This window comes from Nuphar pumila, chromosome 5 (genome assembly GCF_984573655.1).
Source record: "Nuphar pumila chromosome 5, dmNupPumi1.hap1.1, whole genome shotgun sequence".
NCBI classification, from domain to species: Eukaryota; Viridiplantae; Streptophyta; class Magnoliopsida; order Nymphaeales; family Nymphaeaceae; genus Nuphar; species Nuphar pumila.
In genome coordinates this window covers 131856423-131873252 of record NC_143253.1, presented here as the reverse complement: position 1 = coordinate 131873252, position 16830 = coordinate 131856423, and the positions used below count along the sequence as shown (strand labels likewise).

General features: G+C 40.2%; 2 protein-coding genes across 2 annotated transcripts; one reads left to right on the top strand and one right to left on the bottom strand.

Moving 5' to 3' along the window:
• The first annotated feature begins 7930 nt into the window (after nt 1–7930).
• LOC149838773 (uncharacterized) lies at nt 7931–11977 on the top strand. Its single transcript, XM_090007788.1, has 6 exons — nt 7931–8060; nt 9285–10430; nt 10612–10688; nt 10776–10917; nt 11032–11113; nt 11653–11977. Exons 2-5 carry the CDS (start codon nt 9288–9290, stop codon nt 11059–11061), a joined length of 1392 nt encoding a protein of 463 aa, XP_089863914.1. The 5' UTR covers nt 7931–8060; nt 9285–9287; the 3' UTR covers nt 11062–11113; nt 11653–11977.
• Nucleotides 11978–13630: 1653 nt separating this feature from the next.
• LOC149838772 (uncharacterized) lies at nt 13631–14593 on the bottom strand. Its single transcript, XM_090008316.1, has one exon. The coding sequence runs from the start codon at nt 14591–14593 to the stop codon at nt 13631–13633; it is 963 nt and encodes a 320-aa protein (XP_089864442.1).
• Between the last annotated feature and the right edge of the window lie 2237 nt (nt 14594–16830).

Genomic DNA, 16830 nt, shown 5'->3' with positions numbered 1-16830 from the left:
GGCAGTTTGGAGTTAGGCTTCGGCGTGTCACTTGTGCCCTCACACGTATTTTCAGATGTTCCTGATCGTACGGAGCATAGAGCGAGGGTTGTCCATCTCTCAGATGGACGATGAAAGAGCGTCTACTTGCAGTTGAATGAGGGATGCAATCCACGTATCCATCCATATCCGTTTTTCATGGGCGCGGAGAACCTCATGTTAGTACCACACATACAGTAATGTGGTTACGCGTGGACCACGTAGATCTGTCACATCTCCATTAGGTGCGGGATTACATGTAAAAACCAGGCAACCCAGAATCCAATGGATTGCCTTAAAATAATATTCTACGGTAAACTTCGAATGCAATATGAACCGTTGTTTATATATATATATATATATATATATATATATATATATATATATATATATATATATATATATAAACATATTCTTGGTTTTTTTGTTTTTTTTTAAAGCTTGAGCTAGGCCTGTTTATTAAATGGGAAAGAAATAAACAAATTACAAAGGAGAGACCTTTTCCATCTCAGTGGTGGGAGTATTTGAGGTCGGTTGGTTCAAGGTATGCAGAAACACCCTACTGGTCCTGGTTCGAAGTTCGACGGCGTTGGAGTTGGACTGAAAGAACAGAGGTCCCTGTTGACGTCGATATGAGGGAAATCGAAGGCACCTAGTTTGTGCCGGCGCTGACGTTTCACAGGCCCACCCGAGCATACCTTGATCGCCGCACCAGGAGAACATGACGACGTCGTTTCTTGTGGCCGGCTGAGAAGGAGAGAGTCAGGTTGGGGGCCGGCGTAGGCTCTATGGGCCTGAGGCTGAGGGAAAAAATGGGTCCCCTATTAATAAGTAGGAGTTCAGGGGCAGGGCAAATTTTTTGAGCCCCTATTAAAAATGGGTTTCCTAGAAATAGGCCCCCTATTAATAGTAGGACTTTTGGGGCAACCCTTCGGAATTTTTTGAGCCCCATATTAATAGTAGGAGTTCGAGGACCGCGCCTAAGGATGACAGTGGACCGGGAGAAAGCGTGGCCCCACCCCGCCTCGCCCCGTTTGGACCGGGGATGAAGGGTATGAAACATGGATGGAGGCGGGGACAAAGGTTAAAATTCATCCCTGTCCGGGGGTGGAGGCGGGGATGGACGTGCACTTTTCCCCGCCCCACCCCGCCACGATCCCCGCCCCAACCACTTTTCCCCGCAATATCCCCGCCCCGCCCTGCCTCATCCCCGTTTGAATCGGGGATGGAGGACATGAAACGGGGATGAACGCGGGGGTGGAGGATAAAATTCATCCCCGTCAAGGAGGCGGGGCGAGGGTGGAGGATAAAATCTTGAGGCGGGACGGGGGTGGAGACCTTGTCCCCCGCCCCGCTGCCATCCCTAGCAGCGCCTCCATTTTTTTTGTGGCCCCTATTGAAAACGGAATCCCTATTAAAAATGGGCCCCTAATTTTTTTTTGGGCCCAGGGCCCTGAGGCCCAAGTCTCATTGGCCTCTTGACAGGTCCGACTCTTGGGGGAGGGGGGGTTAACGGGTGCTTCTCACCCATGGCTGTAAAAGCCATGAGTACTCTACTCCTTTTTTTTCAATAGCTTTTGGCAAATAGATTAAAAGAGAAAAACTTTGAAAGAAAAAGAGAAGAAGAAGAGGAGGCATAGTGGCAGCGACAGATGCCACCGTCGGCTACAGGTAAGCTTTAATCATCTTTCTTCCATTCTCTTTAAAAAATAAAGGACGCCAACAATCACAAGCTGGCTATCAGTGACAAAAAAAAAAGAGAAAAAGGGTAGGCAGCCATCGGCCATCGGTGATTACAGATGGTGTCGCCCCGATCACAGTGAACTCTGGCAGCCCCAACAATGGTAGGGTTGCCAAAAGCACAACAGAGAAGAGGGGAAGACAATGTCTCGACTCGTGTGGCAGACAGACCGAGTTGGTCATGCCCAGACCGAGTTGGTCATGCCCAGACCGAGCCAAGCAGCAAAAAAAAATCACAATTGCAATAGATTGACTCGGTCTGGACAGACTGAGTCGGGTCTATGTATTATCAGCAGATCAACTCGGTCTGAATAAATCGAGTAATATCTATTTTATTTCGATAGACCGACTCAATCTGAACAAATTGAGTTGGGTCTAATTTACATTTGGCTGACTGAAACAGACTGAGTCGGGTCTGACTTGATTTTGATAGACCAACTTGGTTTGGACAGATCGAGTCAGGTCTATTTTCTTGGCAGATCGGCTCAGTCTGAATAGACCAAGCCTGATTCATATTCAGAGCAAACTGACTCGATATGGGCCTTGGTAGACCGACTTGGTCTAGATCGAGTCGGCTTCACGATTGAGTTAGAGCGACTCAATCTAGACTACTAAGTCAGTCAGATGTATATATATAAGTGAAATGGGACGGGTACATGGAGCGGAGTGAAAATTGAGATGACAAAGACTTCGATTTTTTAATATGAACTGAATCCAAGTTTGGATCCAAACTTAAATCAGATCATGTGTACCTAAAGTGAATCCAGAACTAATTGGATCTATTTGAGTTTAATCCAAATTCAAGTCTTCTCCATTGTTGACGTCGAACTTGTACCAAACTATCATGAAAAGGTTTATATCAGGCGTATTGGATCCAAGATCTAGTCAGAGTTGCAGTTGAAAAACTTATATGATCAGCTTTGGAATAAGAGTGGATTTGGATCCAAAATTTAATTGAAAGATTATGAGTTAGGTATAGTGTAAAGATGTGGTGTAAAGACAAAAATAAATCAAAGAAAGTACATTAAACTAGTGGTGGTCAAAAGGTAAAAAGATCATTTTATCCTCAATATGCCAGATTAGTAAACAAGGCATAACTTGATATCCCGATATCAGATTCAAATGATTTTTGGATTCTTGGACTCTCCTCTTCGAGTAAGATTCATTAGCAGAGGATGTAACGATAAACCCTTAAAGAACAAAGTCAGAGTTTGGCATTAAAGCTTAGAGGTATTTTCATAATTTTTTATAAAGATGAAACTTTAAATGATGATACAAAATAATTCATTTATTTCAGATCAAAACTTGCAAGAAAGCTAAGGTTATTCCTTAAAGTCAGAATTTAAGCATTACATGTAAGTAAACATTTGTAAATTCCTCTTTAATTAAATAAAATGCATGTTGATTAGTTTAGGCATCCTGCGATATGATTCCATGTGCTTTAAGTATGCCAATTTTATTTTATTGTAAATAGACAATTGTTTAGCATGCTTAAGAATCTATAGTCTTGATATTTTGTATGATGCTTAAATGAGATGATAAATGCTATATGTTTTTTGCTTTATAACATGATTTAAATTATGAATGTATCATGTATGGATAAAATTATAATATTAATGCATGTAAAAATTTGAGTGTAGAGTTTCAGAGTTGCGGGATAGGGTCTGTCATGAGAATATCGCGCCTATGCCTTGTAACGGGCATTGAAAGTGTTGTGATTTAATAAGTCTGTGGTGGATCATTATCCTTAAATATATGACATGTGAATACGTGTTAAAAGTAGTTAGTAAACATACATTGATGATTGTATAAGACACTAACTTTAAGAAATGAAAGTTAAAAGAATAATGTGCATAGGATAACCACACAGAATATGATAAGAAACTCTATTAGTTTAGACATAGTCTAAGGCATTTTTGATGTGTGTACCTTGAGATTTGCTTAAAAATTCTTTGGTGACCCTTAAGAGTTAAAACATTGCTCACTAGATACATGTAAAATATAACATGAACCACAAAACCTTGGGAGCAAGTATAACTTCTTGATACCTTGGAAGCATGTATAATTGCCCAAGTTTTTTGACTAACTACTGATGAATACTTTTGGGTTTTCGGCTTTCAACCGGCGAGCAGCTGCAACACTTATATCTATAGTCTGAATCGATTTTGACTATATTGTTGTGAGTGGTTCATATGTCTAGCCAACGCCATAGACTTGAAGTTGTCTATACAGGTTGTTACGCCTAACGGGGTTATTTTTGAAATAACTAATTAAAGTAAAATGAGAATGTCTACTTTAAGAATGATAATATAGAGAATGGTAAATTGGGTAAAATCTATAAACATGTGTACTTAATCAACAAATTAAACTAAGACTAGAAGCTTAGAGCCCATTACAGTTGTAACGATCATGTCTATTTGTAAATGAAAACTGACTGAGTTGTAGACTCAATCCCTCTCTTGGTTGCAACTGTAGGTTCATGAACTCCTACAAACAAGAGGAATTAATCTAAAACTTTGACTCAACTACCACCAGACTTCTCCGCATTTTAAGTATGATTCATTTTTATGTTTTTGTTTATTTCGCTTATGTAATTGGGCAATTTTGTTTGGATGGAAATTGTTATTATTAATAGATGTATAGACTTTCAGTTATTATGAAAAAAAGTTTAGCATAATTTTGAAGTTGTTTTCCTCCAAGAACTAACGTCCACGAATCAGGGCTCGAGAGGCCCCAGTTTGGGTCGTTATATTTGTTGACTTAGTTGGATCCGCCTTTTCTGGAGCTACTTGGGCCAGGCCACCTCGCGTGGGATCAACGATGATGGACAATTGTGTAACTGCTCCATCAGTTCTACTTTTACAATTGGAATTGTCAAAAGATTTTTTGGCGTCAGATGACTACAGTTTTACGCTGCCAGGTCAGTGATCGCAAGTACGAAAGGCAGATCCAGCATGGCTAGGTCTTTGATCTTGTTGGTGGTTTCTCCATGTAAATATAAAAAAAATAGTCAGGTTAGAGGACAATCACTCTCGGATCCGAATCTAAGATCCCTTTGGTTGTGGCGACTTAACGATGCAACTATCTCATTTGATTACAATAATTTTTAAAACACATAATTACACACCTGACTTACATAGATCAAATATAAATGTAGATTAACCTCTAGTGAAAAGGTTCTCCAAGATGCAAGTCCATAACATGGATCTCTTTCAATTGGTTAATGTAGGACTAATTGGTCAGGTAAATTAGACGCTCGGGTCGTTATAGGTGAGCCTGGGTTTGGATCAGACCCATTTCGATGAGTAGAGATGCAAACAGGTTGGATCTAGAGAAACGGGGAGGGCAAAAATTGTGAGGACCCAACTGGTAAATCCGCATGGGGATTGATGTCCAAGGAAACCCTATTCATATTGGTTCATGACTTGGTTCAAAATTTGAACCCCATTAAAGTCCGGTTTGATGAAACCCATCAACCCCCGTGACAATGTCGGTGACATTTTTTGAAACAATGACAAAAAAGATGTTTTGGCCGGTGTTTTAAACAGCTAAAATATCACGGTATTTTCAAAACACCGTGATATTATCATTTACAAAAAATACAAGTTTATCACGATATGTAGCAATATAGGGACTATTTAATGAAAAAAAATAGTACTTCTTTTAGTTTTTTTACTTCATCTTAACAAATACAAAAAAAATGTAATTTTAGTTTATGCATTTTGCTGATAAAAATGGTGAAAATTGAAGGTTTTCAATTTCACGAGAAATTGGCTTTCATTATTTTGCTATTTTAAACGTTTGTCATCATCAATCAAACCTGAATTGGCTTACACCTAGACTGACCAATCAGAAGAGTGGTCCATCACTTTGGAATCGATCCGTTCCCTTTCTCAATTCCTATTCAAGAGGAAGTAGTAATGGGTCGGATTATGTTTTACTGAATCTGACCTACTCGGACCTTGCTAAATCCGACCTGGAGTCGGACTCAAATTTATATGTATAAAATACTACCAAATCTAAATCCAAATCCAAATCCAAATCCAGCTACACATTTATATTTTTTTTCAGGATATATACCCATTTTAAGCTAATTGAATATATAAATATAATCAGATTAATGGATCCAGATTCAAAATCTGATGCAAGACTCCCTACTGAATCTGAATCCCTTTGTTAATTGGATGCTCGGTACCTACAGAATCCAACTAAATGGATTTGAATTTGGTAGGATATCCGTCCCAAATCCAAAACATTGGTATTACTAAGTTTGACTCTAAGATACGTGGACATAAGGACACGTGACACAGGTTTGACCTCAAGTTCAGATTTTTTTTTGAAAAATAAGAAATGAGGGCACTGATTTTTTATTTGTAATAATTTTTTTTTTTATATTTAATAGTAAAAAATGCATTGAAGTTGAAATAATTCATAGAATTAATAAAATAATAGCATTTTGCCCGCCCATGTTGTCATGTAGAAGCACTGAAAATGGTGTGTCCGTGAGACATAGGTCTGACCTAATCAGATTCAGATTCAAATGAAATTAGTTAAAACCGAATCCAAATCCATCTAGTTTAAAATCTGACATTTTACATTACTCATCTTCAAATTAATGTTTGCTTCGGTCATGAGTGAGGATGATCCTGTGACCAACTTGTACTTTTCTAATGTTTTACTAACCTTGAAAAAGTGTAGTGATAGCAATTTACTATTAAAATCCAAAAATCACAAAGCATTGCAAACACGATCAAATTCAGATGCAAAATTCGATAGAGATGGCAGTGGATTTGGGGAAACAGGGCTTCTCTCCCCCCCTCGCCTTTTTGGACCGGGGATGGAGGGCATAAAACGAGAAATATTACATGGATGGATGAAGGTTAAAATCAAAACCCTTGTGGAGATGAAAATGAGGATTAACTTACTCTTGCCCCTACGGGTGGCAATCGGATCGGGTTGGCGGGTCAGCATACCTCAACCCGAACCTGACCCGTTTATTAAACGGGTAACCTGACACGACCTGCCAACCCGCTTAATAAACTGGTTGGGTCGGGTAAACGGGTTGACAGGTTAGCGGGTCAGGTTGGTGGGTTGACCCGCCCGCCTAACCCGTTTATTAAACGGGTCAGCCAGGTTGGCATACCCCTAACACGAACCCGACCCGTTTAATAAACGGGTTAGGCGGGTCAACCGATTTATTAAACGAGTTCGTTTTTGCTCAACCCGGAACCCGCCTAAGAGGCAGGTTGGCGGGTCATGGCAGGTTTTGCCACCCCTACTTGCCCCCGCCTCACCTCATCCCAAGTTACTACTATATATATAACCTAACATAAAACACTCTATTCCTTCTCTCTCCTTCATCTAACGTGCTGCATGAGACAGAAAAATCAGAGCTCTACCCCGACTTGCCATGTTTAAACTGAGGATAGAGGACATGAAAGGTTAAAATCAAAACCCGCCCCCTCAGCCAGACAGGATCTGACTTTGGCTACTGAATCCAATTAAGATTCGGATCTAAACGACAGATAAGATCCGATCCGCCGGCATGAGACTGTACGACGTGTTATTCTGTGTGACCACCACAATGCAATCTCACTTTTGATTGTATTTGTGTGTGTGGGGGGGGGAGGTGCGCGTGGGCCCCACTTTAAAATACGGTTTTCGAGTGTTTGGATACCGAGACATTGGATATCCATGAGATACGGGATGTTATTTTATTTAAAACGCGTCCTCCATTTCACCTTTGTTTTATAATATTCTGCTCTTGCGAACGGAAGCAGATCAGGTCATGCTGAAAATGAGCGTTTTTGCTCATGCCGACATCGTAGCCGTCTGTTTACATTTTGGATGAATGCCACGTGGTTTTGTTGACTTTTGAGTTTTTTAAAATGGAAGCAGATGAGGTCATGCTGAAAATGAGCGTTTTTGCTCATGCGGGCATCTTGGCCGTCTGTTTGCATTTTGGATGAATGTCACGTGGTTTTGTTGACTTTTGAGCTTTTTAAAATGCAAATCGGATGGCCACGATATCAGCATGAGCAAAAACGCTCATTTTCAGCATGACCTGATCTGCTTCTTTTTAAAATGCAGATCGGATGGCCACGATGTCAGCATGAGCAAAAACGCTCATGTTCTGCATGACCTGATCTGCTTCCCTTGCGAACACTGTTTTGTCCTCGAAAAGCAGAGGGAGGCCACCCCTTTTGCTTCCGTGCAACCGGGTTCCACCAAACAAGCTCAAGCTAACAATTGGCAGCAAGAGGGATTCATCAAGACCCCTCCCCCATTGTTACACAAACACGGTTAGTGGATTTCTGTGCATCTCTCTCTCTGTCATCGGTTTTCCCCCTTCTGCTTCCTTGGTGTTTGGTTCTGCTGCTACTTTTTTGGTTGTTGGAATTTAATCGATGGGTTTTGATTCTTTGGCACAATTGTCCTGATAAGAACAAAAAGGGGAAGAAAATCGCAAGATTTGGGCATGTTTTGTGTTTTTAGCATGGATTTCGAGTGGATTTGGATTTTGGTGTGATAACCATTTTTGTTTCTGCGAGATGGTGATGGTCTCTTTCCCCATGTGTTTGAGGTTGGAGTTTCTTTTGTTTGCCTCTCTAGAAATACAATTTTCTGTGGTATGAGGTTTCATATTGCACTGAAACATGATATGGGTTGATGGGTATGCATGATTCCAGGGTTTTAGGTATTATGGTGGTGGTTGGTACTGTAGAAAAATGGGTGATGGCGATGGGTATGTGTTATTCTAGAGTTTTAGCCATTTATGTGGGGGTTGATGCTATAGAAAAATGGGTAGTGGCGGTCTCTGTTTGATTCTACCCTACTCTTTCTCTCTCTGAACGTGATTCTGCAAGCGGGGGTTTAGGCCACCATTGTTCTTTTTAAATATTATGTTGATGGTTTGTGTCTGATTTTTCTTTATGTGTGACCTTTTTGGTAGCTTCTGTTGTTGGAAGGGCATTTTTCCTCCTACAGTCTCGGTGATGAAGGTTCTATAACTAGGGTTTAGAGCTGTTCCCCCCGCCCCCTCTCGTTTTCAAGATTTTCATGAAATGAACTGTCTTTTTCCCGGCAGAGTACTACTTGGCGGCTTCTTTGGCTCCGGTGCACGGAAGGGCATTTTCTTACTGGGGTTCCGACGGGGTACAAATTCTTTTATCTTGTACTATAGGAGTTGAAGAAATTTCACTAGCCATTCAGAAAATGAGGGAGGGATCCCAACAAGTTTGTGTTTAGAATGTATATATAATTCGTTAGTGGAATGCTTGTTCAAAATGCTGTTGGTAATGTCGTTATATGTTTCTCTTTGATTTCATGATCACTGTTATTTCAAAACCTTTTGCAACATATCTCAACTTCTTGGTGCGTTGCTTGCATATGTATCTTCTTACAAGAAAAGATGGTGTCTGTGTGCGTGTGTTTTCTTTATCTAATGGTTTGTCAAGTGTGGAAATTGATGTGGTAGTTATGTTACCCACAAGTACATGATTTTTTTGTCTAATACTTTGTCTTAGGAGATGGCTAACCCTCCTGTAGAAGCTGGCAGTGTTGCTAGAGAAGATGATACTGATGAAAGCAGTGAGCGTGATTGCTCCAATAACAATCGCCCCAAGGACGACGCTACCAACTTTGGGAATGACAGTTCTGTGCCAAAGCTTGACGATAGTGTCTGTAGAGAATGTGATACTCATGGAAGCGGTGAACGTCATTGCCCCAAGGACAACTCTATCAAGTCTGAGGATGAAAGTTATGTGCCGAAGCTGGGTATGGAGTTTGATGATGAGCATAGTGCATTCCAATTTTATAACTTTTATGCACAAAAACTAGGGTTTAGTGTCCGGGTTAACAGTTGGAATATGAACACTAAAGGTGTGTTGACACGCAAGACATTTACATGTTATAAGGAAGGCTATCCTCGGCCACGTCCGAATGGTGGTGTAATAAAGATAAGGCCTAATGCTAGATGCGGTTGTCCTGCCCGATTGATTCTGAAGAGAGGCTCAAATAACAAACTACATGTGGCTGAATTTGAGCCTAAACACAACCATCAACTTGCTAGTCCACATGAAGTTCATATGTTAAGGTCGCATAGAAATGTAACTAAAGCTCATGCGGCAATTGTGGATTTGGCAGATAGTTTGGGCCTAACACCCAAACCTATTTACGCATTCATAGAGAAACACTTTGGAGGGAAAAGTGATAGTGAAAAGTCGATTATAGCAACACGGTTTAGCCTTATAAGCAATACTTTGATTAAGATTGCAATAATGGCTTCAGAAAGTGAAGAGACGTATAAGTATCTTGAAAGTCAATCCACAATAATTAAGGATGTAATGGAGTGCATGCTGAAAAAGAACACAAGTGCCATGCGTGCAATTATCCATCCTCAACATCCAACTCCAGCTATAGATGTTGAGTCTACCATCTTCCTCTCTACTGCACAACCACCTAATATGAAAGATGCTAGCAACTCCAGCGTGCAAGTAAATGAAAATGAAGGAGCAACCGCAAAGAATATGAATAACACAAAAAAGAAGGATTCTCGTGATCAAAGACGATCGAGGGCCAAACGCATGCTCGAGGAGAAAAGGAAGAAAAGAAGGTTAGAGGTGAATGTGGCACCTGTTAGTATGCAAGGGCCCACATCAAGTACTTCTCAGGTGTGTGTGTGTGTGTGTGTGTGTGTGTGTGTGTGTGTGTGTGTGTGTGTGTGTGTGTGTGTGTGTCAGTGTGTGTGTATGCACACTGATGAATATTGTTTAAAATTATCTATTCATGCTACTGTATCATGAAATTTGTGCCAGCTAATCTCAAAAGTTTTTGTTTTTTTCTGATACTTAGGGAAGGGCAGTGCAGTTGGTGCCGTGGGGTGTTCAATATACACAGCAAACAAGTGCTTCTCCTTCAGGAAATTCAAGGTATGCATAAAATACACTGCGAATTCAGTTGGAACTTACGTTAATTGAAACTTGAATTCTTTTGATGTGTTAATTTTTTTGTTGCAGGAGATCTGAAGCAAACGTTGTTGAAATTGAATCAAATAGAAGAATTTTAGGCAAACATGTTTATGGTGTTTATGTTCCTGTAATAGTTCCATATGTGTTTCCTCAATCATCCCAAGAGGCACCTACTTTCACAAAATTAATGGTATCTTGCTTTTGAGTTAAGTTGTTTAACATTTGATGCTATGACCTAGTTTTTAATTAATTCATTCTCAATAGTTAATTTATGTGGTAATTTGAGTTTTTAAATTGTATACAGGAGCAAGTTCATCAACAAGCAAGCAATTGATTCAATGTCACATACAATTATGTTTTCTTGTGCACTATGTTTATTCAACTTGGTAAGTTTCCATACTTTTTGATAGTTGTGTAGAATTAGAACTCAGTCTGATAAAATTTAAGAAATAAAATATGGTATAGCTTTCTGCTTTGGTCCATTATAATTGATAAAAGTTGTCTTATCTTGGAAATGAACTCATCCTATCCTAAAACCAATTTGACCAGAAATCTTTATCTTCACAGGGAAAACTTGTTGGTATTTATATGGCTCGTCTTTTTTACTTTTTAAGATTCTTGGCCAATGCTTGGTTCATTAGATCCCTGTTCACTATTCACGAAGGAAGATTCTTGTAATTTTTATAGGTGAATGATGAATAATAGATCAACTAAGCTATTTGATATTGCCTGATTCTGTTGAATTTTCTGCATTACATTGCTCTGCTAGTCTCAATAGGGATGCATACCTACCATCTGGTATAAGAGTAGGATGGATTGGATTCAGGCTTGTATATATTTCAGGCGCACCATTAGTACATTGGGTAGGAATTTCTCGCTTATACAAAATGAAGAGTTAATGGGATATATTTCCTGGATGCAACAGGCATGGGCGGTCGAAATCATGCCCTTCTGTCATGATTGCCTAAACAGAGTAATTCAGATGATATTTAGCCAGAGAATGACCCTCTTAAGATTTGGTTTTGGCAAGCCGAGGGCTAGAAAATGCTTTAGAGAGCTTGAAGTTGGAGATGGTGCAAGAATATTAATTCGATCTTCAAGTGCAGAGATATTAGCTTGATTGTTGGTATGCTGTTGATGTAACTTACATTGAAGTGAGTCATACAAGTCTTGTACTTCTCTGATCTGTTTTGTCCTAATTCTGTAACTTTCCTTGACCACTAATTGCTGCTATAATTTTAACCAGCGAATATGTTCTTTCAGATTATTTGCTCTGGCTTTTAATTGCGATAGATTGATGAGTATTACCTTGCCAAAATTGTTGTCAGAGACTGTAATTCTTAAGTTCTCTACATTGCAACGTCACAATCGTTCTATATTGCGCAGTATCCCAATACACATGGGCGTCTTGATAAGACATGAGATGAGGAACCTCCGCCCCTCTATCTTGATTTGCCTTTTAGTGTGCAATGTGTAGCGTGTCCATATCTGTACCAGATATATTATAATTTATTGCATCAGATGACAACCTCTGTGCGAGCATAGCTGGGGGCATCCATCTTGCTGTATGTCTTATGTTGGGCAGGTCTAAAAATCTGTTTTCTGGTGTTCTGTGTTCTTTTTCTTATTCATGTAGTGCTCCTTTTAACTTTTAACCTGTGGTATGGCTAAAGAAAGCCTTAACCTGAGCAGTCTTTACTTGACATCCAAGCAGCTGCAGGTACCTTTCAGTAAAACTTTCAACTGATTTCAGTGTTTCTAAAATTTATTAGCCTTAAAAAATGTTATTAAGTTTGAATCGCCATCTGCGCCTGTCCATGGGACTCACCAAGTGTGGGCCCCATGCACGTCCGCACACCCACGCAAATGCAGGACATGCAGACACATTATTGGTGAGTTCTGCGGATGCTTATATGGCATCCGTCACTGCTATGTGCCCACCACGGACCACTAGCGGATGTACACTACGAACAGAAAAAACTGTTTTTCTGGGGCACGTGGACAGGTCTGGACAGTTCTTCCTGTCTTGTTCACGGATGTGCATTGATGTCCCAGCATGTCCTGTCCATGCACGTCCATTCAAACACACCCTAAATGATAAGGGTCTTGTGTGCCATCCAAAGATTGTATTGAGGCTATCCATGTATTGTGTGATATGACAAAGGTTGTCAAAGGTTTGCACTCATTGTGTCTATTCAATTCATTGGCTTGTAAATCAAGCCTGCATGCTTGTGCTGCCTCCTGAACGATGGTTGGGTTAAGGCACACAGCCATTATACTGTTTTTCCTTTTCGAAACTCAACAAGTGGTTACCAGAACATTTACTTTGTCTCACCATCAGATATGGAAGGAGCACGCATTAAATCCATTCTCTTTGTTACATGGGGAAACTGCAACTGGAGTTAGAGACCTGCTGTGTGTGAAATTCCTGCTGGGCTATTGTGGGTCCTCCGTTGGCATAAAACCCTGAAGCCCCTTCTCCCACGGGGCCTGCTGCTTTGGCTTGCACAACAGGGACAGCCCTCTGGATTGAACTCATGATGCGGGTTAGCAGCGCTCATCGGCTCCTATCAGGGTTTGAAATCTAGTTGAGTTGATTCAGCTGGCTTGGACATCTTATCTATACCTTACATGGGAAATTCTTGGCAATGAAGGAGGATCGACATCTATTGTACTAATACTATCACAAGCGATTTTCTTTTTATTGCCATAATTTTGGTCTCAATAAAATGAAATTGAAAGTACCATTCAACCTAGAATTGGCTCAGAAATTTTGCAGTGTTAGATATTGAGCCTCCACATACGGAGTCTAATTCTTGTTATGTGTGTATATTATTTATTTATTCAAGTATATGCGGACTTGAACCTTCTCAAACCTGATAACCAAGGGGCAATGGCTCAAGTTAAACAGCAGTGGGTAAGAAAGTATACCCAGATCCCCCTTCAGCCAGTCCTTCTATCTCTACTTTTTCTCCATGTCTCCTCTCGCACTCCCAATAGAAAACAGTGAAGGCAGTAAGAGTCCACAGTTTTACAAAGCAAAATAAACAAACAAGTACCGTGCCAATCCAAATCTGCGAGGCAAACTGTGCCGTCGCGAACTGTGTGCTCATGTCCAACATCCAAAGACTAGAGATGATAACACCACAAAGGGATGTGACCAGCACAAGAATGAAACCTTGAACCTTTCTCCCTTTGATGAGCACCTCAGCCTTCCCTAGTGCCTCCATGCCATAGCAATTCTCTTTTACAATAGAAATAATCAAAGCCAGCATCCAAAGGGCCATGAAGTATGTGAAAAAACCCAGGGCCAATATAGACAGCACGATGCACAAGATTGCCCATGTAATGCCTTCCACAAACACCATGGTCACTACACCAATTGAAAGCCCAAAGAGAAGCACTAGTGCCATAACAATCAACATGATATAAAACGATGTGATCAAGGGCCTCTTCCAAGTAGTAATGACTCTCCAATATAGATCTGTAAGCGTCAAGTGCTTCTCGGCATGCACTGCAGCAGCCGAGTATACTGCTGCAATCAGCACAATCAGTGAGGCGATGATGATGGCTATGGCATATAGAATTTCAGCACCAAGGAAATCGAGCATGGCACTATGCAACTCTGCATCCTCTGAGGCAGCTGCGGCATGGCTGGTGTGCTTGTTTGAGCTTTGAGACTCTTTAAACAGTACTTTTTCAGCCAGGGGCAACATGGCAAGGTTGTGGTAAAGAAGCAAAACTGAGAGGGGAAGGAGGGTAATGACTATGACCAAGAGCACCATTCTTCCATTTCTTGTAGGGATTTTGAGGGCCTCACTCAGAATCCCAATAGTACCCAACAGTTTCAAGGACTCAACCTCCATGGAGCACCTTCTCCTTCAAAGAGTTATTGTTGTAGGGAAGGCTTCTCCTTCAATGAGTTACCCTACCTTGTATAGAGAGAGAGAGAGAGGGCTTGTTGTTGAATACTGTGATTCCTCAACATAGTCCCCTTTTAATGACAAAGTCCTTGCCTAGTCATAACCTAATTGGTAAGGCAGAACGATGCATCGAATGATAATGACGGTCAATATCTTTAAAGTCTTTGGCTCTATTCAATTTCTTAGGGTCCCAGCAAAAGCCCAAGTCAAGAGAAAAAATCACCATCAGTTCACTATAAAACGCAAACAAGGCTTTACTGAGTCAACTTCTGATATCCTTCTTCCAAGTAATTTTTGTCCTTTTATCTTCAGTGGTAGCAAGTATTGTTATTAATAGGCATATTGGTCTTGGCCTGACCTATATAATCATGGAGTTTACTCTCGAGGTTGGTGCTATTTTGTGCTAGTAACAAATGGCTAGGTAGGTCCACTTGCCTTAAAGTCAAAGCAGTAGGTTCCCCGGTGGACAAGAGGGGGGCGAATGAAGAACTTGGGGATGGGTCATACAGCAGCGCGTCAATCTCTCCTAAGTTCTACCACCTGAACTAGGGTTTTCCTTTGTTAAGTATCCCTCTGGATTTGTGTTTTGATCAAATGAATGAACTTCTGGCTCGTTTTTTATCTTCTTATGCATAAAATTTTATTGAATACCCACACAAGGTTCCTAATTTTGAATAAAAGTGCCTTCTCCAAGTGGTAGCATGACACGTTGGGCTTGACAAACATGTTGAATGCTACTTATTATTATTATTTTTTTTTCCCGATAAAGAAACCTGAGGTTAGCCCCCATTCCCCATTCATTGGTTCAATTCATAGAAGTGCATCAGTTATTTTAGGGAACCAGATTAGTTTTTCCAAATGACATTATAACGTATGGTTTACTCAAAGTCTATCGTCATTTGAGGTTAGAGTTTAATGCTGTATCAACCTTGACATGGCAAGTTTGAACTATCAAGATAAGGGGTGAGCCCACCTGCCCAGAATGATGATGATGGCTGCCTAGTTTGTTCTACAAAATTACGAAAATTACAAATGTCAGCAAAAAAAAAAAGAGAATTTGGAAATGAGACATTTTCTCTCTCTCTCTCTCTCTCTATATATATATATATATATGATGGGTATGAAAAAATGATACATTTAAAATAATTAGTAAGAAATATTAAATTTATTTCTTTTGTAAAATATGTGAATACATTGAAAAGAATCACAAAAATTGTTCAACCAGGTATTGTTTGATATAGCAAGGATTGTCAAAATGTTTGCAGTCAGTGTCGATTCAATTTAAGGATGCAAATGGGTAGGATCCAGGATGGAGGTTTTGCAAATTTTGGCTGTTCTGGATCAGATTCTGATCTGAATCCTTATGTATTTAGCTGTTTCGAATCCAAATAGCTTGCATTCCTAATTCAATTCACTGAGGTCCCAACTAAACCACAAACCTTCTGTCATTTTCAATGTGTGGCACTCACATATCAACATAGCAAAGTTCCATCTTTAACTATGGACATGGTCAGCGTGGCACCTCTTGGCCTGTAATGGGACATCCGAATCATAATCGCGGTTCCTTCCCGTTATACAAAAAAAAAAAAAAGATAAAATGGTAAATATGATAATCAATACTTTTTTTTCGATGAATGTTCATCATTACCGTTTGTTGGTGCTGGAAAGTGCAAACGATAGTATGTGACTATGTGTAATGTTAAAAATTTCCTTTGTGAGGATGATAAATTTAAATGTGCTAGTAGCTTATAAATTTTCCACTCAAGGATAACCACGCTATTTAATGCCATTTACTAGGCTTAAGATGTGAATGATTTTTCCTCTAAAAAAAAGATGTGAAGGATTTGGTTACTTCTCCATGGGCCTATTAGGATGCATGTTCCTATTCCACCGGCCTTTGGGCAAATGAGCTGACATGCTCATGTTATGGAGAATGATTCCCTAACCCAGCTTTTGAGTTTGGAGCTCAAGTCTCAAGCATGCATGTGCTTGTGCCTATATGAAAGATGAGGGTAGATCAAGTGCAAAATTACATTGAACACTTTTAGTGTGCTGCTATCGGCAGCGGCAGTATTGCCCCAACATCCTATCCAAACATCTCACACTTTCTGTGATACAGTGAGGAGGGCCGCCACTATAGGGATGCAAACAGATCGGATCCGGAACAGCTAATTGCAAAA

What these genes read in the sequence shown, in the direction of transcription:
- LOC149838773 (XM_090007788.1), top strand. Translation starts at nt 9,288, where the DNA reads ATGGCTAACCCTCCTGTAGAAGCTGGCAGTGTTGCTAGAGAAGATGAT. An exon ending in CCACATCAAGTACTTCTCAG is followed by an intron (nt 10,431 to 10,611) that starts GTGTGTGTGTGT and finishes TCTGATACTTAG; the next exon opens with GGAAGGGCAGTGCAGTTGGT. An exon ending in TCTCCTTCAGGAAATTCAAG is followed by an intron (nt 10,689 to 10,775) that starts GTATGCATAAAA and finishes TTTTTGTTGCAG; the next exon opens with GAGATCTGAAGCAAACGTTG.
- LOC149838772 (XM_090008316.1), bottom strand. Translation starts at nt 14,593, where the DNA reads ATGGAGGTTGAGTCCTTGAAACTGTTGGGTACTATTGGGATTCTGAGT.